A 27,916-nucleotide genomic window follows, 5' to 3' on the forward strand; every position below is an offset into this window, starting at 1 on the left:
TGTGAAAAAACTTGAGTCCCTGCTCATTCAGTGCTACCGCCACTGTCGGTGGCATTCAAGAGATGCCTTGTAAGGAATTGATGTGAGAGAAAATTAAACGAGGCCCTTGTGGCTTCTCATGGGCTCAATGTGATATACAACCTGTGATGTTGCCAGGCCATGTGGCCGTGGGCAAGTCACTTAATCTCTCTGAGACTCCTGGTGTCCTTTGGAAAATGAATAATAACCTTTACCCATAAATAATCTGACTGTTGAATGGAGCATAGACCCAGTCAGGCCACAGAGCAGGATCTCCTAAGGAGCTTTCAATATCCAACCTCTGGAAGGTCTGGTTCTGTCTTGGGAATGGGACTTGAATGAAGGAGAGATGTGCTTAGGTGGCAGTGGTTGTGATGACAGTGGTCTTTCATGATGTCATTGAAGGTAGATCTTATAGATTTGTTGCTGGGGAAGATGTATACATTTGAAAGAAAGAGACATTGAGAAAAGACAGCTTTTTGGGGCTCTGGGATCCTAAAGATGATGCCACAGCAGTGAAGAGCTGGAAACTTTCTTGTGTCGTAGAAAAAAATTTACAAAACAGCAGGATACACCAGTGCCAAAATTTGTGTGTATTTCTCTTATTCTCTGCAAAGGAGCATTGTGTTTAAGCTAGAATGATGCTTTCCATTCTCTTCGCCTTTCATCAGCTCTAGCGTCTGTTCCCCGTTGCTGTGTTTTACAGACCTCAAGGAATCATGCTTTCATCAGTGTGGGTTTGGTGATTCTCCCACCCGATTTTGTGCGCCGTGAGTGAAGTCCATGGGAACTGTCTTTTGTGTCTTCATCATGTTCTTTAGGCTGTCAGGGTTGCCCCACACAACAGGGTCATTCTTCAGAAAGGAGAAATGAGATGAAAGCCTTTGTACTTAAGCAGCGGCTCAGCCAATGCTACTGGCGGCTGCCTCTGGTGAGCAGTAGAGATAGAAATCAAACTGTCCCGGTGTTGGATGCTGCACTTTTCAAATGCTGCAGTGGCTTTGAAGTGTATCGACGTTTGCTTATTCTCTCCAGAGGCCCTTGCCAGTGTGCTGAATCCTGATCACAGCTCTGCCAGCAGATCTAAGGGGCTGATCTGATTGTAATTAGTGGTGGTGGCGGCATCTGAAGGCCCAAGGGTATAAAAAAAAGTCCTGGGTGAATTTGATTAGAAGGTTAAAGGAAACTTCTTGGAGCATCCATTCAGTGCACCCTCATCCTCGCATGTTCCTATTCTTCCTGTGAATGGGGCAGGGCTGACAGCATTGTCACACACCTGTAGGTGCTACGGCTGTATTTAATTAATTAATTAATTTTTGTTGAATCTCCATGAGATACAGTTACAAAGCTTTCATGACAGTTTCAGTCATACAGTGACATCCATCCCTCCACCAGTGCACATTTTCTGCCACCAATGTCCCCAGTATCCCTTCCACCATCCCCACCCCATCCCACCCCCTGCCTCTATGGCAGACAATTTCCTTCTTACTCTCTACTTTTGGTCATTATGATTTGCAGTACAGATATGAGAGGCCATCATATTTGGCCCTTTATCTACCTTCAGCACACATCTCCCATACTGAGTGATCCCTCCAACCATCATTGACTCAGTCTTCTCTATCCAAGCTGCCTTCTTCCCCAGCATATGAGGCAGGCTTCCAGCCATGGAGCAATCTTCCTGGCCCTTGTGTCTACTGTCATTGGGTATTAGTCTCATATTATGTATTTTATATTCCACAAATGACTGCAATCATTCTATGTCTCTCCCTGTCTTTCTGACTCATTTTCACTTAGCATGACAGTTCATGTAAATCTTATAAGCAAATTTCATGACTTCATCTTTCCTAACAGCTGTATAGTATTTTATTGTGTAGATTTACCATAGTTTCTTCAACCACTTGTCTGTTCTCAGGCACTCGGTTTGTTTCCAGATTCTGGTTATTGTAAACAGTACTACAATGATCATACAGGAGCAGATATCATTTCTACTGTGCTTTTTTGCACCCTTGGGATATATATTCCCAGAAGTGGTATTGCTGGGTCATAAGGAATTTCAATTTCTAGTTTTTTGAGGAATGCCCATATTATTTTCCAACAAGGCTAGACCAGTTGGCATTCCCACCAACAATGAGAGTACCTTTCTCCCCACATTTGCATCAGCGTTGGTTGTCCTTGTTCTTTTTGATGTGTACCAGTCTTTGTGGTATAAGATGATATCTCATTGTTGTTTTGATTTGCATCTCCCTGATGATTAGTGATGTAGAACATTTTTTCAAGTGCCTGTTGGCTATTTGTATTTTCTTTTTTTTTTTTTTTGAGGAAGTGTCTGTTCATTTCTTCTTCCCGTTTTTTTGATGGGGTTGGAGGTTTTTTTCTTGGATGGTTCTACTAATGTCTTATATATCCTGGATATTAACCACTTATCTGATGGGTATTGGATCAATAATTTTTCCCATTCTGTGGGCTCTCTCTGTATTTTGGTCACTGTTTCTTTTGAAGTGTAGAAGCTTCTTAGTTTAATGTAGTTCCATTTGTTTATGTTTTTTTCCATTTGCTTGGTCAGTGGTGTTGTTAGGTGCTACAGCTTTACTGTCACTGCATGTACAACTGGGTCTTTTAAGACATTCTCAAGGCCTGGTTTAATATGCTCAATGGGGCTTTCTGCCCTCCCTCTTAGCCACAGGTTGGCAACTGAAAGTAGCCAGGCCTCCCTTGCTTTCATGCAGGAGTCTCCTTTGAACTATCCTGTCTAACCAGTCCATTTAGGGTCTTTCGTCCTGCCCACAGATGTCCACACATCACCCCAGCACCACACCCTTCTCAAGGGCCTCTGAGGACCTATGAAGCATTTTTCTCCAGCACTCCTTCCTGGCTTCCTGTGAGTCTAGCTTACTTATTGGATATTTGACAGAGCAGATGGTGACCCTGCTCATCATCCACAGACAAAGGAGAGCATCATACCCTGTCCTCACTGCTCTCCTGGCTCCCTGAGTTACCAGGTTAAACTGCCCCTGGGCAGTTTTTGTTGCTGTGTGTGCAGCACGGCTGCCTCCAGCTGAGTCATAATTAGCAGGTAGACTCATTCCATCGCTGGGTGTTCTGACAGTTAAGACTTGGTTAAAAATAAAAAGGAATTTCTTTTTCCTTTCGTTCAAAGTCACAATGGAGGTAAGAGGCAGGTGCCCATCAAGCTGGGCTGACTCACTCTGAGAATAAGCAACAAAATGATGTTATTTAGGTATTGCTTTTAATAAGTCTGTTGGAACCAGTCATGTGTCTGCTTGATATTTTATTTTTATTTGAGGGGGAGGTGGGTCCCAGTGGTACTCAGGGTTTCTTTCTGGCCCTGATGGGACTTGGGGCCATGTGTGTTATTGAGGATTCAAACTGGGGTCAGTGGGATGCAAGGCAAGTACTAGAGCCCCTGTTCAATCATTCCAGTCCCTCATTTTATAAAGTGTTCAAATCACTCTAAAAATGAAGGTTATAATAATTAAGGTACCTTTGTCGTTGCTTACTAGTTTCTTTTTCTTAGGTTGGTTGGTTTGTTTTGGGGACACACTCAACAGTATTCAGGGCTTACTTCTGGCTTTGTGCTCAGGGGTCCCTCCTGGCAGTGCTGGGAATTGAACCCATGTCACCCTTGTGAAAGTAAGGTGCCTTACCCACTATACTGTCTTGCCAGCCCCTTTTCAAAGTTGGCTCATTCAGACTATAATTCAACTAGGTCTTCCTCTGTACACATTGCCTTTGAAATCAGTGAGATTATCAATTCCTACAAGCATTTTTAAAAGAAAACTATTTATTTTTAATTTAAGGAATTGTGATTTACAGAGTTGTCCATAATAGGGTTTCTGGGCATACAGTATACCAGCACCAACCCCATCACCATCTACAAGCACTTTTGTCAGCTTCATTCATTAATGCTCATCCACAAGATCTACAAGGAAAACCTGCTTGTGGATGGCACTGATAACCCTCAGAGTTAATATTTTAAAAATTATTTTCTGAAATATTAGACTTGGCTTCTAGGGCCTCCAGTGCTATCCCCAGGAATGCTCTGGTGAGCTGTGTGGCACTCACTGGGAATCAAACCAGGGTCTTGTGCAGGCAAAGTATGTTTCCCCAGCTCTTCCCACACTTCTCCTCCCCCTTACCCCCCACTCTCGGCTGACATTCTAATCTTCTGAGTCTTAATGCAATGACTTGTGGGATGACAGTGGGAATTGAGCCTTACCTGTGGTGCTCAGGGCTTATTCCTGGTTCTGTGCTCAGGGATCACACCTGGCAATCAAATCCAGGTCAGCCACAAGTATGTGATTCTTTATAGAGAATGATAGGCGGGTAGAAAGAATTGAGAAGTTCTGCTTTGTATTTCACCATCTGTAATATGACACCATCTGCCACTTTGGCAGAACTTATCCATCAAATCTTTATTTTCCAAATTGAGAGGGCATTTTTTTCTATTTATTTTTATCTTATTTTATTTTCGTAAAGTTGTTTACAATCGTTCCAGTTAATATTCAAACACCAATCCCACCACCATGCACCTTCCGACCACCATAAGAGGCAAGTGTGTGAAGATTGTTGTATTTCATCCTGGAGCCATTTAAGACCTTGTATAAGAGATTACAAGCATATATGCTAAACCCAAACAAATGTGTGCTACTTTTGGTATATCAGTGGGTTAAAGCATAAGAGATTGCGCATCTGCAAATGTGAACACACACTCTGAATATTCTATGTCACTCTCTTCTCAGAGTTTTATTTCCTAGTCTCTGGATCTTGGCCATCAATGAGATTATATGATGAGGGGGCCAGTTTGTGGGTGTTGATTGCCAAGTTACTGGAAAACTAAGGAGCTAAGGGGAAGAGGCCCAGTCCTGTTCTGAGCGAGCTTAGAGATCTCAGTCATGGGTCCCACATACCTGGGTTTTTCTGAAGGTTCCCTCATAGGTGAGTCTTGTCCAAGCCTGTGGAGAGTGTGGAGAGTGGCCTTGAGCATGGTTGCAGTTGGATTCTAGAGGTTTTGGGCTGCCGGAGTTCTTCTGGGGTAGGGAGGGAAACTCAACCCACCCAGGGGGCATTTTTATAGCCTCTAAATTAGAAACAAATAAACAAACAAAAAAACACCTCTTTCTATATTGGAGTGATAGTACAGCAGGTAGGGCGCTTGCCTTCCACACGGCTGACTAGGTTTCAGTCCCAGGTACCACATATGGTCCTCCAAAACCCTACCACAAGTAAGAACCTGAGTGCAGAGCCAGGAGTAAGCCCTGGGCACAGTTAGGCGTGACCCCCAAAGCAACAAACTAAAAAATTTAAAAATAAATAAAAACCACTTTTTTTCTTTTGTTATCGAACATATGAACTGATTTCCAACTTTCTTCATGGTCTGTCCCTTCATTTTCCTGCTCAAAGCCTTCCCATGTGACTTCAGTGATCTCCAATTATGTCCCCTGCTACCATTTGTTGGGACATTTTCACCACCAGTCAGCTCTGGATGGTCTTCTTGCCTTCTTTCTGGTTGGGGGGAGGTGGAGAGGTTCTTAAGAACTTGATGTGTCTTCTTGAAGTCTAATATTCATCTGCATGCTCTGGTGCTTTCCACTCTATCAAAAGCTCTTTGGAACATTTGTGCTTCCTACGAGTATCATTACTCCTACTTTATCCCACTTGCATTGATTAGAATTCACTCCACATTATCCACCCCTCCTCTTGCTCGTATTCCTTCCCAGTGACAAACTGAATGCTAAGACAAGTCAACAGTGCTGTTAGTGCAGCAGCAAGACTCCTGGCTGATGCTGGTAGATAACTTGGAGTTGTAACCCCTCATCACTAATGCAGTCTGCTACTATGCCCATCTTAGTAACATAGTCCTTCTTGTTTCTGTTTGACCAAGTTATGTCTGAGATAGTACCAGATGGATATCATTGAATTTCTTATATCCTCCATTGTTCTTTGTCATGCTAGCCTTATTTTTATATCAATAAATGTTTCTGTGATTATTTCCAAGTGTTATGTTTGATTCCCCTGGCCCTCTCTGAGAGCCCGGCAAGTTACTGAGAGTATCTGGCTTGCAAAGCCTGGCAAACTCCCAATGGCATATGTCAAAAATAGTAACAAGTCTCACAATGGAGACATTACTGGTGACTGCTCGTGCAAATCAATGAACAATGGGAGGACAGTGCTACAGTGCAGTGCTACATGCATGTCTAAGGTCATTGTTTTCTAGGTATTATTCAGTTGTTCCCTATGTGTAAAGCCCACACTAGGTGTACCATAGATTTTGAAATGATGCTATGAAGACTAGTAGCTTCTGAAAGTCAGGAACACTTTCGGAGTCTAATGCTTAGCATCTGTAGTATTATTTTTGGAACTTGCTGCAAGTCAGTCTGAGTGCAGGAAGTGTCATGCTATTTTTTTTCCTGTTTTAGTTAAGAAATGCTGTTGAGTTTCACACTTGCTTATTTTTAGATTAATTCCCACAATGAGACTTAAAGAAAACTTATCATGTACCATATATGGTAACAAAGGGTTGTAGTAGGAAAATATATCAGTGGTATCATGTTAGAAGCTGTGACCATAATGTTTGAGGAAGTTTTGAATGTCTGTTATTAAAATAGAAAATTTAGTAAACATTTATCATATGTAAGAGCTTTCTTTGTGGTCTTCTGTCACATCTCCATATTCTGGTTGCTTCTCCATGTTTACCTACTTGATAGATGCTCACATATGCTCTTAAGCCTGTCTCATGCTCAGTGCTTATTAGGTATACCAGTAACATCTGTTGTTGTTATTCTCAATTTCTGTATACCCAAGTTTATATCTCAGAAGTCGAATGGTGAAAATGTATACATGACACTTCAATGAACAATGATCAAATAAGGTATTTTGACATTTCATAGCATCTCATAGACCTTTCCTAAGAGGGTCATAGTGAAAACACTGCATTAAGATTAACGGATGCCAATTGAGGCAAAATAGAGTTAAGAGTTGGTTAAGAGTTAAGAGTTAAGAAATTGGTTGAGTGAATGAATCAACAGCTGTATCTTCAGTGCTACCGTTTTAGAACAGGGGTTAGAGAGTTGATATTAGGTTAGGAGCTTGCCGTTTATGTGTTAATTCCTATTTGATCACCAGCATCACATATGGCACCTCAAGCATAATCAGGAATGATTCTGGAGCACAGAGTCAGCAGTGAGCCCTTAGCACCACTGGATGTGCTTCAATAAAGGTTTAGAACAATATTTCCCAAAGCAGGTAATACCATCACCCTTCCAAGGGGCTCTGGAATGACCCAAGGAGTCAGGTGCAATTTAGAGGTGCTATTTGTATACAGAAGGTAAAATTGGAAGGAGCATTTTGAGTAACTTCTTTCTTTTGAAAAAGGATTAGCAGGCCAAATAAGTTTTGGAACCTGTGGTTTAGAACTAGGTTGGACCTTACCAACTTCCAAATAATGTTCAAACTATGATCTTCTGACCATAAATAGTTCTCCATAAGAGAAGCTAAGGTTTTTCACCTTCCACTTTTGCACATTCCTTTTAGAAATGATTCCTTCTAAAACAAAAAGTAGCAGTTTTTTGAAGTACGTTATCACATTTTAGATCACCAAAATTAGTAGGTATTCTTTGTTATAACATTTTTTTTTATCTAAGAAAGATTAGAGTGTAGTGAGCTTTACCACAGTTGCATGGTATATGCAAAGTTGAGGAAGGTAGGACGGTAGCAAGCTCTTTGGCTGTTGGACAAGTTCCTTAGGTTAAGAAGCCGTAGTTATGGCATGCTGGACTCAGGGTTTGGTTGAGGCAGCTGTTACATCCGAGAATTGATTGAGTAAGCAGGCCTGTTGGGGGAGGTTCTAAACCACCTGAGACTGTGTTGTTCCAGGTCATCATTCCATGCAGAACACAGAAGGCAGCTAGTGTCACACAAGTATAGAGCCCAACTGCCAGTGTTATACAGAATTGGCACAGTATTTGATTTCCAGAAGAGGACTGAGATGCCTCTACTAAAATTCCACAGTGCAGGGACCAGAGATAGTATAGGAGGTAAAGCATCATTGAATAAAGATGCATGATTTTTTTACACCTGTCTCTATATGATGGAACTGAAGTAAAGAGAGTGTTTTGTTTGTTTGTTTTTTGCTTTTTGGGTCACACCTGGTAATGCACGGGGGTTACTCCTGGCTTTGCACTCAGGAATTACTCCTGGCGGTGCTCAGGGGACCATATGGGGTGCTGGGAATCGAACCCGGGTCTGTCGTGTGCAAGGCAAACACCCTACTTGCTGTGCTATCACTCCAGCCTCAGAAGTACAGAGACTTCTCTCACTCCTTATATTGATCACTGTTTCCTTCTTCACCCTTATCATGCTGGTAATTACCCTGCTTTCTTGGAAAATTAAGTCCTTTGAAGAAGGGACCTTGACTCTCTGAAAGTTTTTTTAAAAATGCCTGTGGACTGGGAAGGTAGCTTGGTGGTAGAGCACCAAGGCCCTGGATTCAATCTCTAGCAATGCTCCCCCCAAATAAAAAAATTTAAAATGCCTTGCCCATGGAAGGTACTTTAAGTAGATTGAATAAGGAACCAGGAGTTATTGCAGTACTTATGACACATTTGATTCTGGCCCTGCGTAGTCCCTTAAGCATCAACAGCATGGTGGGCTTGCATTGAACTGGTGGCTGAGAATCACTGGTGATGCTCTCAGGCCTCCTGCCCCATGTGGGAGGCTAAGAGAAAGTATATATACCCATAACATATATATATATATATATATATATATATATATATATATACACACACATATGTATAAAATAAGTAAACTAATGATGAGTAGCATATTAACTATTGTGATAGGATCATGATATTTGTGATAAAAGATGAAAAATATTAGTGATGATACTTCTGCAGTAACTTGTGGATGAGAACTAGTTGCCTTTCTTGTAAATAACAGTTGAGCACTCTTCATTCTTACATTCTGCTGTGAGCAATGAGCATGTGACCCCGAATCTGGGCAGAAATATAAAAGAAGTTTATATGCTGACATAATAGTAAGCTTAGCTGTTGCTATCATAACAGGTAGTCACCAGATCATTGCAGTTTTGCTGCTTATCTTTTCAAATGTGGCAATGTCGGTGTCATCAAAAGTACCCGTTGACTGTGACTGCAGATTATCCAAGCTGCTTTTTCTCTGAGCCATTTAGATAAAGACTCAAGTGGTGACATTTTAATTTCATTTTTATATTTTCCTATTCTAACCTAATGAAGAGATGACATTTTCTTCCTGATGCCCAGTGGATACTCATTTCTCAGAATATGAAGCTGGAAGAGAATGTCAGATTATTATCCTACCTTCCTCCTTTTATAGGGGAAGCAAGTCACCCCCAGAGATTAAGTGCTGGATCTCATAGTAGTTTACTAATAGAGTTAAAACTCACCTCACGAGCTGGAGCAACAGCATAGTGGGTAGAGCGTTTGCCTTGCACGCGGCCAACCCGGGTTCGATTCCCAGCACCCCATGTGGTCCCCTGAGCACCGCCAGGAGTAACTCCTGAGTGCAGAGCCAGGAGTAAACCCTGTGCATTGCTGGGTATGACCCAAAAAGAAAACAAACAAACAAACAAACAAAAAAAACCCCAAAACTCACCTCATTACAACAAAGAGGGTTCAATAATCAAAAAATTCTTGGGGATGATGAATACTGATTGTCACAGTGTCTCTAGGATGCAAACCCATCAGCGTTTTAGATCTTGGTAATGAAAATTATTGCTGAAAGGTGAAAAGGTCACTGGGAAGATATTTCTCATATATCTTTATTTTGTTAAGAAGTATTTTCATATAGCACATCCAATAACTAATGGTGATAAGTAAATTTCAGTATCAAAATTTTTGTTCCTTCAGGAATTCAGAAACAGTGAAATTGGCAGAATTTGTTTTGTTGAAACCCTCAGGTTTGTCTGTACCTAGAGAAGATCAAGTAATTTTAATCATTAACTACATAAAACATAGTTCAGAAAACAATTTTTTTCCTTCTGGGTGGATTAATCCATTGGGATATTATAAACAGTAAATATGGAATTTTCAAAGTAACTAGATTTCAAAATTCTCGAATCATTTTCTATTTTATATAAATAGGGGAAAGTCTTCTTATTACTGTCACTGAATGCTAGGCAGAATGGTTTATTTGGGTAACACTGTAGCACTGTCCTCAAGTTGTTCATCAATTTGTTCGAGTGGGCATCAGTAACATCTCCATTGTGAGACTTGTTGTTACTGCTTTTGGCATATTGAATATGCCATGGGGAGCTTGCTAGGCTGTGCCGTGCGAGCGGGATACTCTCGGTAGCTTGCTGGGCTCTCCAAGAGGGACAGAAAAATCGAACCGGGGTTGGCCTCAGGGAAGGCAAATGCCCACCCGCTGTGCTATCACTCCAGCCCAATTTGGGTAGAGTGACTCAATTTTTTATAAGGTATTATAGACCATTAGGTCGGTCTCCTGCCCCCACCCCTGGCTGCCCTCGCCGGAGCCCCTTGGAGTGGAGCGGGTTGAGCTTTCCTCCCCGCCCCGACCAGGGCTCCGGCAGCCAAAGACCTCCAGGACCAGCCACCACCATGCTGAGACCACTCTCCGCACACATGAAGGTACTGGCAGAGGGACAAAGCCACGCGGGTTCTGGGGCCGAGATCTCCAAGCCTACTCGGACTGGAGTCGAGCATCTTCCACCCAGATCCTCCAAATCCCAGTAGGCGGGGGTCACACCCACCAGCTGGCCCCCTGGCGCAGTGTAATCCCATCATAGACCAAGACCCAGAGACTATAAAAACCAGCTCCCGGAACTGCGCGGCTGCACGACATCTTATTATGACATCTTATTATCTCATTCCTACTTTGGACAAACTGGCAGTCTACCGAATGTAGCTTGCCCACACGGCAGAGTTTGGCAAACTCCCCGTGGCGTACCCAATATGCCAAATACCAGTAACAATGATGGGTCTCATTCTCCTAAAGAGCCTTGAATATAATCTCAGGGCTAGGATGAAGGAGACGTTACTGGGGCCTGCTCGAGGCAGTCGATGAATAACAGGATGATTTGTGATTTTGTGATTATAGACCATGAAAAGCAAACTATTTAAAGAAGCTAAAATGTTTCAGAAAACTTTATTGAACCTTGCTCATTTCTATTTCTCAAGTTGATGGGTATATGAATGTGTGAGCTAAAATTTGACTGGTAGAACTTTATCTGAGTTTAAGGAGAATTGTCATACTGTTGGTGGATATCAGGTGTCTGGCTGAGCACTGTGGACATAGGAGTAAAGCATGCTTGAGTGATTCTCCAAAGAATCCAAAATGTGGTAATCTTTAGTTTGTATGTCTGTAGTTAGGGCCACATTGAGATGCCTCCTAAAACTGGAAAATGAGGGAAATGAGATTGCTTTCCTCTCTCTTTGAGATCTGTACATGATTGGGACAGTGTCACCTGCAGAAAGAGTAGATTCGTCCCTAGACCTTCAGTGTTGGATGGTAATAATTCCATTAGAAGATTAAGTCTGCGTGAACTTTGAAGTAGTAATGATCAGGAAAAGATGGAATCATGGATTTGCACAGTGGTAGTATTCTTCTCAACTCTGTATGGGGAAGGGACATGTTGGTTAACAGATTTGGGGTATGGTGACCCCATTACCAAGGTATTCCAGTAGGCTGAAGAGTTTGATCATACGGACACATTTGTCTTTTCTATGGGACTGGGTGGGTGCTCCAGCCTATTCTGACCAGATGCTCTGAGATTCTTTGTTAAGTCCCAATGAATTTCTTAATTTCTCAATTTCTTGCCAAGCACTAGCACTTGGTTCCTTGAGTTTTCACATGGGTCTACTTGGGAGAACTGAATTGATTATAGGACATAAATCACGTTATTTCCTATGGTAAATTTCTCTCATCAAAAATATAATAACACTCACTTTGGGTTGATGCAAAGCATCCTGATCTCAGGACTTGTGTAACCTGCATCTGCTCTGAGATGATCTATTCTTAGTGTATTGCTGAGCATGTTTTTGCTCATTTTGTTAATTCATCAAAAGTTGGGTGCTCACTGTAAATCACAGGCATTTAATTTATTTAGGTAACTCTCACTGTTGCAGGGAAAGCAGGCAATGACAAGATGAAGGACCCACTCTGAGTATTATTTAGGAGGCCTGGGTCTTTTCTCTGCGGGTATAATTTATCATTGTCTACTCCTGTTACTTCTGTAAGCAGAGTAGGTTGAATTACCGTGTACGCAAATGTCAGGTGTTTGGCAATTACTTGAATAAATATATTTTATTTAAAACCAACTATTTTCTGTAACTTTTTTTATTTTAGAAACTATGAAACAGAAGTCTAATGAGTGCCAATAAGGTCAACCTAGGACCTGTCTAATATTACATTTTGTTGTTGGCTTTGCCATTTTCCACGGATTATTCTCTTGACTGTTCATGATACGAGGCTTGAAAGAATTATTTCATGGCGGACTTCAGAGTTTGTAATCCACCTTAGTACTGGCACAGAGAGCAGGGGTCACAGTGAGGATCCCAAAAATAGTCAGCCAAGCTCTAGGCTTTGTTTTCATTGAATTTGCAGTAATTACACACTTTTCAGTGTGTGGACTTGTGCTTAGAAAAACTGCAAGAACTGCACAGGATTGCAGTGTGTTTCTTCCTTAAGAAGCTTCCCCTTTTTGAGAACTTACAGTCAAACCAGAGGCCTGACCTTCCAGAAAGCTCAAGATTGTTAAGGGATGTGCCACTCTCTCCTTCACTTCCTGTTCACAAAGGCCAGCTTGGTCATTGGTAGTCAAGACAGTGAGGTAAGAGGGACTAATGAATTGTAATGACCTATATGTGTGAGGGCTCTAAATTACCTGTCAAATGGTAGGGAACTTGGCACCATTCCAATGGACAGACCATTATAGGAACAAATAGCAGTATATATTCTGTGGGGCAGAATGGTGGGAAGATTCTCTTTAGTTAGCTTTGCCTTGAAATCCATCAGCTGCTCTCAGTGAAGGCATTGTCTGTGGATGAATATAGAGCTATTTGTGGTCCGCATAATTGTGGTCAAAGATGGTATTTTGTTGTTGCTATTACTTTTTTTGTTGTTGGGGGAAGGGGAGAGTGACATTTTCTGAGAGGCTCAGGGGGCCCAAACACTGAGTATTGTTCAGGCCTCCAGCAGGACCATGGATTTCCTGGTCCCTCCCAGCAGTGCCAAAGGCCTTCAGGGCTTCACACAGCAGTGCTTAGAAGCCTCTAGGGCTGCATCTGGAGAAGGTTGGGGGACCAGGTAGTTCTTGGGGCTGAATCCCTGTACTCTCTCTCCAAGACCACGAATTTGTAGGAGAACTTTTCAAAAATAAGCATGACACAATGGAAATCAGGGTGGGGGTTATTTGGGCTGGCTGGTTTATGTATTCATCATTCCAAGTAGGGAAAAGTCCCCACATTTTGCTCTTCTTTTTACTTCAATGTACCGGTCATCTTCTTTCTCATCTACTAAAGGAAGTTTGGGCTGATGTGTTGTTGTATGCCCAGGTCTAACTTGTCTGTTTCTAGAGTGTAAGATAAGATCTCATCAAAGTTGCTGAAGGAATATAATTCTACGCTCTCACCGTCCACGTTGGTCAATCTCTCCCCCTGCCCCTTCCAGAATACTCCTGAGGATCTCTTGCCTGGTCACTATTAGCTTACTGCCACCTGCTAGGACTCCACTGAGAATCAGGTGCTTAACACAAGGCAATCCCTGCAGCCACTGGCCTTCGGACATCTCTGCAGCTGACTTCCAGTTCTTCGTGCCACTGTGGATGAAGGAGCCCATATTACCAGGTTTCCTAGAGACCAGAGGAGATGGTGCTGGGGTGGCAGCCAGCTCCTCTGGGCTGAGCATCTCACTCCCTGCTTTTGGTACAGAGCTCTGCCCCTGTTCCAGCAGCATGCCTGCTTGAGGGCTTTCCACTGCCTGAGGCTCAAAGGGTCTGCTCCTTGAACTCAGCTTCAAATACTGTATAGACTAGCATTTTCACAGGACTCTTCCACAGAGCCTAGGCGAAGAGAGCCCAGACACCAGCCATTTTCTCTGCCTGGAACCATCCAGCCCCTACTCTCACCCAGCTCCTAGGACCAAGGTGTCACCTCACTTTGGTGTCTCTTCTTATTTAGAGATCTCTTAGTGTGCCCTTCTAGTCCATTAGGATTGCTGTAACTACTATGATCCCCAAGCTACCTGTGACGTATTCGATATGCCAAACACAGTTTCAAGTGTCACAATGGAGACGTTACTGGGCCTGCTCGAGCAAATCAATGAACAATGGGAGGACAGTGACAGTGACTGTGATCCACAATTAAGGGAAGAGCTTGGTTCCAGTCTTTCTGCCTTGAGTTTCCTTTGCCCTATAGAGATTCTTGAAGAAAAATCCGTATGGGAAGGGAAGAGGCTGTATCCAGCTTCAACCTGGCTGTATCTGAAACCCCAATGTTCATAGATACCAAATAAGGACTGACACCTGTCCCAAGGCTCAGTATTCTTCCACCTTCTGAAGGGCAATGACATAGTGCTACCTGAGGGTTTGCCTTCACATCAGGCTCCACACCACTGACTTTCCTGATACTCAGTGGTCAGTACATTCTGTGTTTTGTGCTCTCATGAAGAAAAGCCTAGTAAAAGATTTTTTTTAAAGTATTTAAAAATTCTTAAAAAATCTTTCGGGGCTGAAGCGATGATAGTACAGTGGGTAGGGCGTTTGCCTTGCATGCGGCTGACCTGGGTTCATTTCCCAGCATCCCATATGGTCCCCTGGGCACTGCCAGGAGTAATTCCTAAGTGCAGAGCCAGGAGTAACCCCTGAGCATCACCAGGTGTGACCCAAAAAGCTTATTGCCACCTGCTAGAACTTCACTGAGGAAAAAAAAATCTTTTACTAGACTTTTCCCCCCTTAGCATGTCTTAGCCTGTTGGAGCTGTTACAGGAATAGGCCCTAAGTGGGGTAGGTGGATTCTGAGCAAGCAGGAATTAATTGATTTCTTACATTTGGAAGCTGGACAGTCAAGATTCAGGCCTCTTCAAGCACAGCATCTGGTGAATGTCTGCTTCCTGGACGATGACTCTTCCTGCGTGCTCTCCTTCCCCTCTGGAGCAGAAACTCTCTCTAGTGTCCTTTTCTAGAGTGCTAATCTCCTTGCCTCCTAATTAAGCCTTTCCTCTTCGGGATTTTGTGAGGTTTATTCTCCCCCTCTGTTTGCCATACCTGTGGGTCTTGGACCTGGTGGAAACCACACTTCTTAATCCCATCCCACTGAAGGTTAGGATTTCAGCATCTGATTTTCAGAGGGCACACAAACATTCCTTCTGTGGCCAGCCCTGTGTGAAATTTCAAACAAGGAAGGAAAGCTAGTGTTGTCTCTAAAACATGAGGTGATGGCAATAATTAGGGACCATGTGACTAGGGACCCACCCACAACGGTGTCTCATGCTGTAAAATAAGGCCAACATTACTTAACCTGGAGTCATGTGATCTTCAGGGTAATATGTCAATGCCTGACGTGTGTGTGTGTGTGTGTGTGTGTGTGTGTGTGTGTGTGTGTGTGTAGGGTTTCCAGTGGTGTGATCTCAGCCTTGAAGGCTTGAAGGCTTGCAGTGGAGTCCTGGCCTCAGAGGCTGCCACCTGTCACTCACCTTGCCCTTTGCCTCTGTGATAGGGCCCGATTTGCATGCTCCCGAAGCACATTCATTCCATGGTCCCCAGCCCTCCCCACAGCTTTCCTTTCTAGGCTTATGTTTCCCCGAGACCCACTTTGTAGAAAACCTGAAAGTCCACATGGATTTCTGGTGACAGCACCAGACTCTTCTAGGCCGGCTTTTCATAGGCAGTTTGTAACCAGCACTTTGTTATCATTGGTGTCATTATCAGTGGGTGGAGTACTTGGCCTCAAAAAAAAAAAAAAAGAACAAGAACACCAACCTACCAAATAATCATGCCTTTGTCCTTTGGTGTTCATTCTTTCTCCAAATATTAATTGGGTACCTGCTGTGGATTGGTTCTGGTTTTAAGATGAGTGGCATACCAGCTGTGGCTGCAGGAAGCTCCCATGTGGGTAGGGGGAAGCTGCCTCATAAGCAAGTTGCAAGGGAACTTTCTGGTAAGTGTTTTGTGGGAACTGGAAGGTGGGGGAAGGGGTGCAGAGACCTATAAGAATGTAGAGACCACTGCCTTTAAAGTCATAGAATATTTTCAAAGAGACACCATATTAGCAACTCTGGGCAAAAGTTGGCACTGGCTAGGGAGAAGAGAGGAAAAAAAATAGATTTTTTGAGGTCAAGTGTTATTGTAATCCTCTCTAGGGAAGAGTTTAATCCATTCTATTTCATTCTTATTGTGCCAAAGGTAAAATAAGCACATTTTCTCCTAGAACTTAAGTGTATTTTTAATGAGCATTGTCAACATTTTAACAAGTTGCTATCCAGCTGGAATTGCCTGAGCATTATTATTTGGATTATAAGATGACTCAAAATGCTTTTGAAAAGTTTACAATTTCAGTATACACCTTCAAGCGCATGTTCTTCCCTTGCTTGCTTGTCTCTTTGTTTTCTTCCTCTTTCAAGCTCATGTTCTTAACATATATTCCTTTCCTTCTCTTTGCTCCCTCATGTCTTTCCGTTGTGTTCAATGAAAGTTATTCTGCTTCACTAAAAGTACAATTAAAATTTTGTGTAATCATATATTTAGCTAGCAATAAATTCATATGATCCTAGTGAGTTTCTAATCATGCTGGTTGCCTATTTCAAACGTGATATTTACCCTTTTTTTTTCTTCATCTAAAAGAGGGAAAAGCAGAAAAGCATCAAATGGGTATACTAAACATTTGAAAATATACTTTCAAATGACTTCATTCTTACTTGTCTCATCTACAACAGTAATGTAAATCCATTTAAATTTTGTTATTTTAGGGGACTGGAGCAATAGCACAGTGGATAGGGCGTTTGCTTTGCACTCGAGCGACCCGGGTTCGATTCCCAGCATCCCATATGGTCTCCTGATCACCTCCAGGGGTGATTCCTGAGTGCAGAACCAGGAGTAACCCCTGTGCATTGCCAGGTGTGACCCGAAGAGGAAAAAAATAAAAAATAAATTAAAAATAAAATAAAATTTATTACTTTTGAACATGTTCTTAACATCGAGGAGGAGTAATTGAACATTTATGGATAAAGTTGAGAAAAAATTTAAAACTGCTTTTGCTGTTTTTAAAGTGGATCCAGTTTTGTATACCTTAAAAATGCTGCCTTTAAAATTCAGTAGGCAAGTTGGGTCTGGGGAAGAAAGATAGCACCATGAAAGGGGATGCCTAATAGCATTGAACAGCTTTTTTGACACTAGAGTTGTAAAATGTTTTCTGCCTGGATAATAAGAAGCTCCAGTTTTCCTAACAAGTGAAAATCTTTCTTGAAGGTTATGAGAAGACAGATGATGTTTCAGAGAAAACTTCACTGGCTGACCAGGAAGAAGTACGCACTATATTTATCAACCAGCCCCAGCTGACAAAATTCTGCAACAACCATGTCAGGTAGGAGCTGCGGAAGATTGCAATAGAATCTCCTATCACCACAGTGCCATCTGTGTACCTCGCCAGCCAGCCCAAAGGAAAGGCTTCCAGAGAACTTTCCATTACACCAGGAATACTGAGGAGCTCACTGGGGGCATCTGTCTTCTATCAATTAGGAGACAAGAATAAGAACCTGTATATCTGCAGAAGCAGAAAGGATAAGCAGTCATGTGCTGCCAATTCTATATATATAGTGTTTGAATAATGAAAGCTGCTCGTGGATTAATGCCTTTGTCTAAAATCTGTTAATAGAACAAAAGAGTATTGTTTTGGGTTATGAAGTTTTAACATTTCAGAAATTTTATAGTTCTTCACTAAAAACCTTTTTTGTGTCAGAATCTTTAAGTCTTGGGTTTTTTGTTTCTTTGTTTTGTTTTATAGTAGTAATGAGCTAGTGAGGAATGGGGAGCCAAGAGAATTAATTACGTTAAATTATGCTTTTATTCCAACATAATAAAAAGTTATAATCTAAGTGTGATTGATCAAGTTGCCTCCAGATCCAAGTGAATAGCCACCAGGTATCAAGTGTTTCTCAATGGGCAAAATGAGAAATGAAAATTTTAAACGAATATTTACAGCTTCTAATTTAAGAGTAGCATTTGTTAATTTGGGAGGTGAAACATGTATCTCCTTTAATCTTCTGTCTATTAAGCAAGGGGAAGATTGGATATGTTCAAGTCCTAAGAGGTGACATCTTATTAATAATATTGTTATTTTAACAGTACTATTAGGGTAATGTAGAATTATTACATATTATTATGGTATTTAATGTAGAATCAAAGAAGGACTATGAAGAAAAATTCCTATTTTCTTAATGTTTTCCAGGAACGATTCTTTAAAGTGCCTGGCCATGTCTAGGTTACTGTGTTTTGGGGATAAGGTTTTATCTTCTGTTAATGTATTTTTACACTATCTTTACTGATTTGCTCTTCTTTGTTACCTATGCCTGGGAATGTTAAGTAGGATGACTTAGATAACAAAAGACCCTATGATGTTTGGTCAAAAGGAATAAAAGATACTATACAGAAAATCAAACTCCTACTATTTATTTAAATAGTTCCTCTCCCTTTCACTTAAATTAATGGGCATCTGCAGTATTCTCCCAGGTGGAAACATCAGGCAAAACTAGCTCTATACATGGTAATAGGATTTTATAAGTGTGGGTGCTAATTGTGCAGTTATTGAGTTTTATGCAACTTTTCATTTTTGTTTTCTAGCACAGCAAAATACAACATAATTACATTCCTTCCAAGATTTCTCTACTCTCAGTTCAGAAGAGCTGCAAATTCATTTTTTCTCTTTATTGCACTACTTCAGGTAAAGTCTTGTCTTTAAATTTTAGTTCAGAATCAAAGGTTTCGGTGTTGATAATTATGTTTTTGCTAATAATATTTTATTAATGTTTTTATTAAGCCTGTAGTTATCTGCAGCTTCTCTAAATGCAGTGAGGTCAACTGATATGGGGAGATGTTTCTAGATCCAGCTCCAGGAAACCTTCGAACTCTGCAGCCTCTTTAAACATTATGATTTCTTTTTATCAGTTTATTCTGAACACTATGTAAATTTGATGTGACAAAAATTTTAGAGTCATAAAGAGTGATTAGACTTTAAATAATATTAACATATCTTAGTAAATAGTAAAGGTGTCTGTTCTGAATCTGAAAATACAAGAATCACCATTTTAAATCTTGTTTGCATTTGGGTTAATTATAAGACTGAAAAAAATATTATTTTATTAATAAATTGTTTACTGGAACTTACCAGGGTTAAGGCACTTGCTGTGTTTGTGGCTGTGAAGGTCATAACCCTGATTTAAATCCCTGGCACCACATGTGGTCCTCTGAACACCTCTGGGGTCACTTCTGAGCACTGAGCCAGGAATTGTCACTGAGCACAGCCAAGTGTGGCCAAAAAAAAAACAGAAAAAAGGAAAAAAAGAGCATACTGTGATGGTAAAAGAGTGAGAAAGCACAACAAAGTATAAAGTAATTTAAAAAAAGTAAACTTACTGTTCTACCATTCAGAGGCAACTAAATTAAAATGTTAGATGAAAATTTTCCCTTTTATCGTCCAAACATTGTTTATTGTTCTACTATGTGGGAGTGTATAGAACATGAACTCCTTTGTAATATGTTTTATTCACATAAAAATATGTGAGCATTTTCCCAGGTGAGTCACTGTGTTTCTGAGCTTTTATTGTAAAGGGTCCTCTGACATTTCAATAGTTGTATGTAATTTGTCCACCTAGTGCTCCTTTGTGTTTGTCCTACCCACTACTGCTGGGAATGAAGATAATTTACTTGCTTTTCCAGCTGCTTACTAGACAAGGAGCAAAATGCCTCTCTCTGTATTAGTCAGCCAAGATAGTAAAATCAGTGAGGCTTATTTTAAGAGGCACTAAAAATTGTTTTAAAATCTGTTCGAAGCTGCTCACTCTCACTGGATGTCTTTCCTCTCTTTTTCTTCTTCAAATAGCAAATACCCGATGTGTCACCAACAGGTCGCTACACAACGCTGGTTCCTCTCTTATTTATTTTAGCTGTGGCAGCTATCAAAGAGATAATAGAAGATATTGTAAGTAATTTTGACTTTTAGAAATTCATGCCAGTCTTTGTTATTCTGGTAAATAACAAACGAATTATCTTTTTAAAGTTCTCTCATTCTTGGTCCAAGCTGTAAAAATGCCATTCAATGTATGCTCCCACTTTTAGAATTAATTTTTGTTTAATTTTTGTTGACTTATTTGGGATTCATGCTGTAGAAAGTTGTTCATAGTGTTTTTGATATTTCTACTTTAATAATGAGAGAAGTTCATTTTAATGTTGTATTCTTGAGGACAAAGCCTTATTTAAACTTTATTCTCAGTTCTCTTTAATTTTTCATTTAATGTTATTTTAAGCTAAATCAGTAAAACACCTTTAATTCCTTTCATTTATTTTAACAGTTCTCTTTCATTTTCTTTGATTAAGAGAAACTAAGAGCAGAATTGCTATTTTTATTATTCTAGTTCAGAAAAGGGAAGTTTCCTGTTAAGTAAGTTTCCCCAAATAAATTCAGGTTTTCCCCCTATTTTGCCCTTATTTTACCTTACTGTAGTTGAAGCCATTTTTTTTCTATGCTTTTTAAGTACTTGCCCTCTGTAATATGACCTCAGTAGGCCTGAGGCAAGTCAGATGAAGGCAGAGGAAGGCTGAGACAAAGGTACATGAACAGAAAGTTCCAAGTTACACAGATATTCATAATTTCTATAGAGATTCACATTGGGGTCTTATTACACATGAACCATAGCATCACAAGACCCATCAGACAACAGTCAACTGACTATTCAGATTCTAGTCTCAGAAGATCCCAGTGTCCAAGAACAGGAACAGAGTTTGTGTGTGTATGTACATGTGTCTAAGACATCATCTCCTCCTGACTGGAAATGACCTACTTGTTGGGGAGACAGTGAGCTGAGCATTTCAGGGTTTCTCTTCTCCCCTAAATTGTTCTGCACATACTTAACAATTTTTAACTCTTATTGGATTGATCATTACTATGATTCTTCTCCTCTCTTTCTTTGTTCATGTTTTCATTTCTTTCTTTGTTTACCACAGTTTTCTTTGACCCTGTACTCTAGTAAAAAACACTGTGCTGTTATTTAGCAAATATGATTCTTATTTAGTTATTCCAATAACTTTGAAATCTGGGGGAATGACTTTATTTGAAAGGTAAGGAAGCTGAGACAAGTTGACTAACTTGTTCAAGACAGTGCTAGACTCAGAACTCCTTTCCTCTTTCTAGTATTACTGTGTGTGGCATGTCTCCTATGTTAGTCATACAATTTAGTGAGCTTCTGTGTTTCATGTACTTGCTCTTTTGTGTGTTTTTTTTTAATTGTATTAAATCTTACAACAACTCTCTAAGGGATTTCTGATACTGTCTCCACTTCACAGATGAGGGGAAGGTAAGATAAATTATTCAACATAACACAGATTTTCACAAGGGTATCAAAATTCCAAAAGTCAATTTTCCTTATAACCACTCTAGCTTAGGGCACTTAGTTGGGTTTTTGTTTGTTTTTATTTTGATCTAAAACAAAACATTGCATTAAGCCTGAGAAATAACTCAGTGTGGGAGGTTCGGTTCCAGCACGATGTGGTCTCCCAAACACCACCAGAAGTGCTCCCGAGCACAAACTTAAGAGTAGCCACTAGTGATGCCAAGTGGCCCCACCCCACAAGACAAAACTGCACCTTGTCAAATTCTAATTTTAATTTTAAGGGTCAAGTTGCTTTTAAATTAATAATATTCACCACTAAAAGGACACTATTTTCTCTAAGTGTGTTAACTTAAGACTGAAAACTTTGGGGCTGGAGCAATAGTACAGCAGGTAAGGTGCTTCCCTTGCACGCAGCTAACCTGGATTCAATTCCTATAATTCCATATGGTCCCTTGAACCTGCTAGGAGTAATCCCTGAGCATCCCTGGGGCTCACCCAAAACCAAAAAAAAAAGGGGGGGGGGGCAAAAACTCTATTTATTATAAAGCATGTATTTTTGGGGGAGGCCTTCCCAGCAGTGGTTGGGCCCAGGTCACTTCTGGTGATCAGCTCTACAGTGTGACTTGATGGATCAGTACTCAGGCATGGCCATGCTCAGCTTGGATGTGGTGGAGGCCTCATGAGTGCTGAGGGTGTCAGGGAGCACCAGAATAACACTAGCAGTGCTGGTATTGGGTAGCGGCTTGCAGTGCCTGAGCTATCTCCCAGCATCCCAAGTACTTAATGAAAATCTGCAGTGTTCAGAGACCAATACTGGAATATGCCAGTCATGAGTGATGTCATCGTGAGGAGTCTCAGTCCAGAGGAAGGGGTCCTGTGCCAATCGAGCACTCACCAGGCTCTTTGAGAATTGCATGATACACATGAAGTCCTTAGGCAGAACAGTGCCAAGTGTCTAGTAAGGGCTAAGTAGAAGTTAGCTGTGTTGCCACTCTTCAAAAATTTGATTAAAATATGAAAAATGCATTTGGGAGGATAACAGAGGCTTTGGGTAAACTAGTTAGAAGAATATCCTAGTAGTTATATGAGAAAATAGAAATATCTTAGGCTGAGTGGTGTGGCAGAAATGAACTATGGAAAGAAGAGTTCAGTACATATTAAGAAGTAAAACAAATTTACCAACATCTTATGTGCTACACAGTCTATTTATTTAATCATATCTTATCTCTGTCTCTGGAAGGTAGGGTCTTGGAGTGCACAGAGTTATGTCTTGTCTATTGCTTTGTCCTCAACAGTAGCAACAGGGTCTGGCACATAGTAAGCATCTGGTACCATTAACTGAGGTATGGATAGGATGGAAGTGAGAAGGAGAAGGTGTGAGGCAGACTTTTAGGTTTCAGGTCTCTATGAGTGGGTGGATATGGTGCCATTATCTTAGAGACAAGGACTTATCCCGAGGAAGAAGGCCTCTTAGTTTGGGACTAGAAGGCAAAGTCAAGGAAACAATTGGACATAACCAGAAGTTAGGTGAGGATTTTGACTGTTGGAAATTCAAATTTTGACTCAATTGAAACTGCAGGTGTATAGGAGTTCAACTAGGAAAAGAGTAGCACTGTCTGTAGCACTGTTCTCCAATTGTTCATCGATTTGCTCTAGCGGGCACCAGTAATGTCTCCATTGTGAGACTTGTTACCATTTTTGGCATATCAAATATGTCATAGGTAGCTTGCCAGGCTTTGCCGTATGGGTGGGTTACTCTTGGTAGCTTGCCAAGTTCTCCAAGAGTGGTGGAGAAACCCAGGTCAGCTGTGTAAAGCTCCAACCCGATAGCACAGCTGGTAGGGTATTTGCCTTGCATGTGGCCAACCCGGGTTCGATTCCCAGCTTCCCATATGGTCCCCCGAGCACTGCCACGAGTAATTCCTGAGTGCAGAGTCAGGAGTAACCCCTGGACATTGCCTGGAGTGGCTCAAAAAGGAATAAAAAAAAGATTGACAGATGAAAACAGGAAAGAGTAGAGAAACAAAACTAGAAAAATGTCAGAGTTAGAAGAATTCTAACATTAAACAAGCAATGAGACAAAGGGGACAAGGTACAGATGTACAGATTTAAAAACAACAGCATCAACAAACAAAACAAAAACAAAACTGAGCTTGATAGGACAAGAAATGCCCTAGAAGAAAAAAAGGCTCCTAGGAGAAAGAAGTGGTCCCATTGACACCAAATAATGGCACTATTTAAATGCTAGATTTTATTGCTATAATGAAATTTTATTTTATTGTCATCCTCGTATTAATAATATTAAGTCATGGACTCTCAGTGACTTTAAATGACTCTGATCATAACGTAATGGTGGTATCTGAACTTCAGAGCACATATTAATATTTTTCTGAAGTATTCATTTGAGATGAGGAAGGATGGTCTTTAGGGTACAAAGCTGCTTTTTTTTAGTAGGCAGAAAATTAGAATCTGCCTGTGTGAGTTTGATTCTCCATGTCTAATAAACACACTTGCTTGACTTTGTTCATGGAGAAGTTTGAGTAGCCAGACTCTCTTGTATATGAATTCTCTGTTGATGGAAAATAACCTCCTTGGGTTCCTTTCACTAAGATCAAATTTCCTGTTTAAATGGAATGTTTCAGTGGTTGGCTTTTACTTGTCTCCTTAAGTTGGGAGTCTCTGTTGTGATTCATAGATGTGCTTTGTTTGGGAAATAATTGCGCCTCCTTTGAATATACAAATTTATGTTGGCCTGTTAAGGCCAAACACCTCAGTTGATTTTTAATTTTCCTAATATTTCTAATTAACAAAAGAGTATTGTAGTAATGTAATGGTTCAACTATACCATTACATAGAAAAGGGAAAGGCTCTTATAAAACTTATAAAGGTACTTTTAAAATGCCCTCCATTAGGAAATATTCTCTCCTGGTGCTGCAAGTTAACAGAACTTTAAAATTTATTTAAGAATATTGAGTGGCAAATCATGTGGTTACTTTTGAAAGGCAGAATTTGCTATTAAAAGACCATGCTATTCTACTTTCATTAGTGAGCACTCTGTTCTGAGAAAGAATGTAGTGTGTTTCCGTGCACCAGATGTGACAAGAAGCATTTTCAGCAAGCCTTTGACAGAAATGTTTTGATTGCTCTGTTTGCTTAGCTGAGTTCCATGGCTGATACTTTGAATGAACTGGTTCACAGTGGTAGTAATTATGCTATTCCTCCCCAGCATTGCTGTTTTGGAGTGCTAATTCACCACTCCAGGCATTTCTCTTAAAGAATCTTTTTATATGTGTATTGAATTCTAAAAACCATGTTCCTTGATCTAATGGAAAAACCTCAAAACTCATTTTTCCAACCCACCTTCTTTACAGGCATGTACAGTAAGTTGCACGCCACACTTTTCTGGAGTGCCAACTGAGGCTGTATTCTTACACCTGAGGCTGTAAGTTTAGATGGAAGCCAGGGGAAAACCTGTAGTTGAACTGAAGGAAAGATAGCTTCCCCCACCAGGCCACTCACATTCTCACCTTACCTCTCACCTTCAGTTGCTTTTTCTAGCTGCTCTAAAATCCTGATATGCAGCTCTTCAAACTCAGACACCTACACTGAGACTCACTCACTCACTGCTTGACCATTTCATTTTCCTACTGCTTTTAGGAGAGGGGACAGTAGAATCAAAACTTTTGTTCTTTAGTTGGGACAACTGAGAAGGGAGTTTATGGGACAACAGTGAATCTTGGGGATTTCATGCAAATGGTTGATGAATTTGGTTTTGGTCATTGACAGACATTAGCATGTCATTAAATTATGGAGGCTATATTCAATTAAACCAATTTATAAGAAGCTGAAGGTATTTCAGTACTGTTATGAAATGGTAGCATTGTAGCACTGCACTGTCCTCCTGTTGTTCATCGATTTGCTCGAGCAGGCACCAGTAACGTCTCCATTGTGAGACTTGTTGTTACTGTTATTGGCATATTGAATACAACATGGGGAGCTTGCCAGGCTCTGCCATGCAGGTGGGATACTCTAGGTAGCTTGCTGGGCTCTCTGAGAGGGACAGAGGAATCGAACCTGGGTCAGCCACATGCAAGGCAAACGCCCTACCACTGTGCTATCACTCCAGCCATTTTCAACTGGTAAGTTTATTATAGGTAATTCTCTTGATCCGCCTTTTTTTTTTAATGAGTCATTTAAGCAGAAGAGTATAACAGCTTTTTATTGCATTTTTCCCCAGTATATTGGAATTTTAATTTTTCTTATATGATGATGTAAAATCCTGTCATGGACCACACATTTGTGTTCCCAGAAGAGAACTGTGTAAGATTGTGTGAATTGTTGAAAGAAATCTCTGTTTTGTTAAAAGTGCTCCTTTGCTTTATAAATCTTATTTACTTTCTGACAGTTTTTATTATTATTATTTTTTTTAATTTTAGAAACGACATAAGGCAGATAATGCAGTGAACAAGAAGCAGACACAAGGTAGGAATTTGGCATTTTATTTCTGATGTCTGTCAGATGCACTCTTAGTAACATACGAATTTCTGCAGTTAAAACCAATCCAATGGAGACTACCATATATTGCTTAACTTTTTGTTCCAAGGCAGATTTCTCAATTTGTACCATTTATATACATGATACCTAAATTTATATTGGAGTGCTTCATAGTGTAATACTTTAGAGAGGTAGAATTTTTTGATATATATTTTAGTGTCTTACAGCAGTGTATTTTCAAACACTATTCATAAAACTCATTGTTAGTTTGTTAACATTTGCCAGAATACAACATCTTTATTTTATTATCTGCAGCTATAACTGTAAAAAAAAAAGATTTATAGAAAATAACCAGATGGTATATTCTTGGGTAAAGGGTATATCAGGGGTACATTTTTTTGTTTGGTTTGTTTGTTTTTATTTTTAACTGAGTCACCATGAGATACACAGTTATGAAGCTGTTCTTCAACGGGTTTCAGTCATACAGTGATACAACACCCATCCCTCAATTATTTTCTCTCCAGCCACTCCCCTCCCCCAGCCTGCCTCTATGACTTTGGGAGGCACATTTCATCTCTCCCTCTGTCTCTCATCAGAGGTACTTGAATTATACTCTGTGTTCAGATCTTATATGCTCCAAAAAGAAAGGATTCAAACCTGTTTGAGAAGAATGGGGCATTTTGACAATGCACTTTTGTTATATGTCTCATTTTAACTAAGTCAGGAATAAAATGAACTTCAACACAAACAAATAATCATATACTCTCAGTTTTTTTAAAAAAAATACCCAGACCAGGAAAACTAGTCAGAGGTTGGAAGCTTACCACAAGAGTGTTGTGGGGTGAAGGGTAGGTAGTTAGGATAGAGAAGAACTAGTATTAAAATAATAGTTCGAAAGGATCATTTTGGACAGTATCTGATTGTTAGAAAATAGGTAAATGGATATACCTGATGACCTTTAATTATCTGTATTGCAAACTATAAAGCAGAGAGAGAGAGAGAGAGAGAGAGAGAGAGAGAGAGATGCCTGCCATAGAGACAGGCAGGAGAGGGGGGTGTGAGACAGAAACTGAGTGTGGGAAATGTACCTTGATGTTGGAACATTATATGTACAGTGGTGTTGGAACATTATATGAAACCCAATCATGAACAACTTTGTTAATGTGTATTTCACTGTGGTTCAAATGAAAAACACATTTTTTTAAATATCCAGGAGGGGCTGGAGAGAGAGAATAGCAGAGAGGGCTCTTGCCTTACACACTGCCAGCTGGGGTTCAGTCTTCATATGGTTTCCTGAGCCCACCAGGAGTGAATGCAAAGTAAGGAGTAAGCCCAAGGACAGCTGGGTGTGGCACCAAACTATAAATGAATAAGCCAAAAACATTCCTTTTTGTCTACTGTACAAAGAAAATGAAACAAAAATTTTTTTGCTTTCTTTCTTGGTTCACTAATTCATCCTGAATTAATAGGATTAGCTGGATGACTAAAAATAAAGAAGAGAAGGGGGTACAGTGCCACCCAACAGGTCAACCTATACCTGCTGGGTGTGTATATCAGCAGCCTAATGGTGACTTCAGGCTTCCTGATACCCCCAAATTCTTGCAATCTCTCTGGCTGGACCTCAACAACTTGGGACCAAGTTTCCTGAGAAATTAATCTGCCAAAAGTTAGGTACGTGGGAGTTATACCCACGAACCACCACCAGCTCAGCTATACAAGCTCATTTATTGGCCTTGCTTCAGATAAACCATAAATAAATTTCAAGAAATCAAAATCAGGCCATTTAAG

General features: G+C 40.5%; 1 protein-coding gene across 3 annotated transcripts in view; it reads left to right on the forward strand.

Moving 5' to 3' along the window:
• The window catches only part of ATP8A1 (ATPase phospholipid transporting 8A1), a 244,009-nt gene that overhangs the window by 9,680 nt on the left and 206,413 nt on the right, over positions 1-27,916 (forward strand). For 2 of the 3 annotated variants that reach the window (XM_056125630.1, XM_056125629.1), the window contains exons 2-5: positions 17,499-17,613; positions 18,870-18,969; positions 20,128-20,226; positions 26,071-26,116. In XM_056125630.1, the coding sequence (XP_055981605.1) occupies positions 17,499-17,613; positions 18,870-18,969; positions 20,128-20,226; positions 26,071-26,116 (360 nt within the window). Of the gene's footprint in view, positions 1-17,498; positions 17,614-18,869; positions 18,970-20,127; positions 20,227-26,070; positions 26,117-27,916 lie in introns of those variants that run through there. The other variant, XM_056125631.1, reaches the window with a different exon arrangement.

Source organism: Sorex fumeus, unplaced genomic scaffold (genome assembly GCF_029834395.1).
Source record: "Sorex fumeus unplaced genomic scaffold, SorFum_2.1 ptg000055l, whole genome shotgun sequence".
In the NCBI taxonomy this organism is placed as follows: Eukaryota; Metazoa; Chordata; class Mammalia; order Eulipotyphla; family Soricidae; genus Sorex; species Sorex fumeus.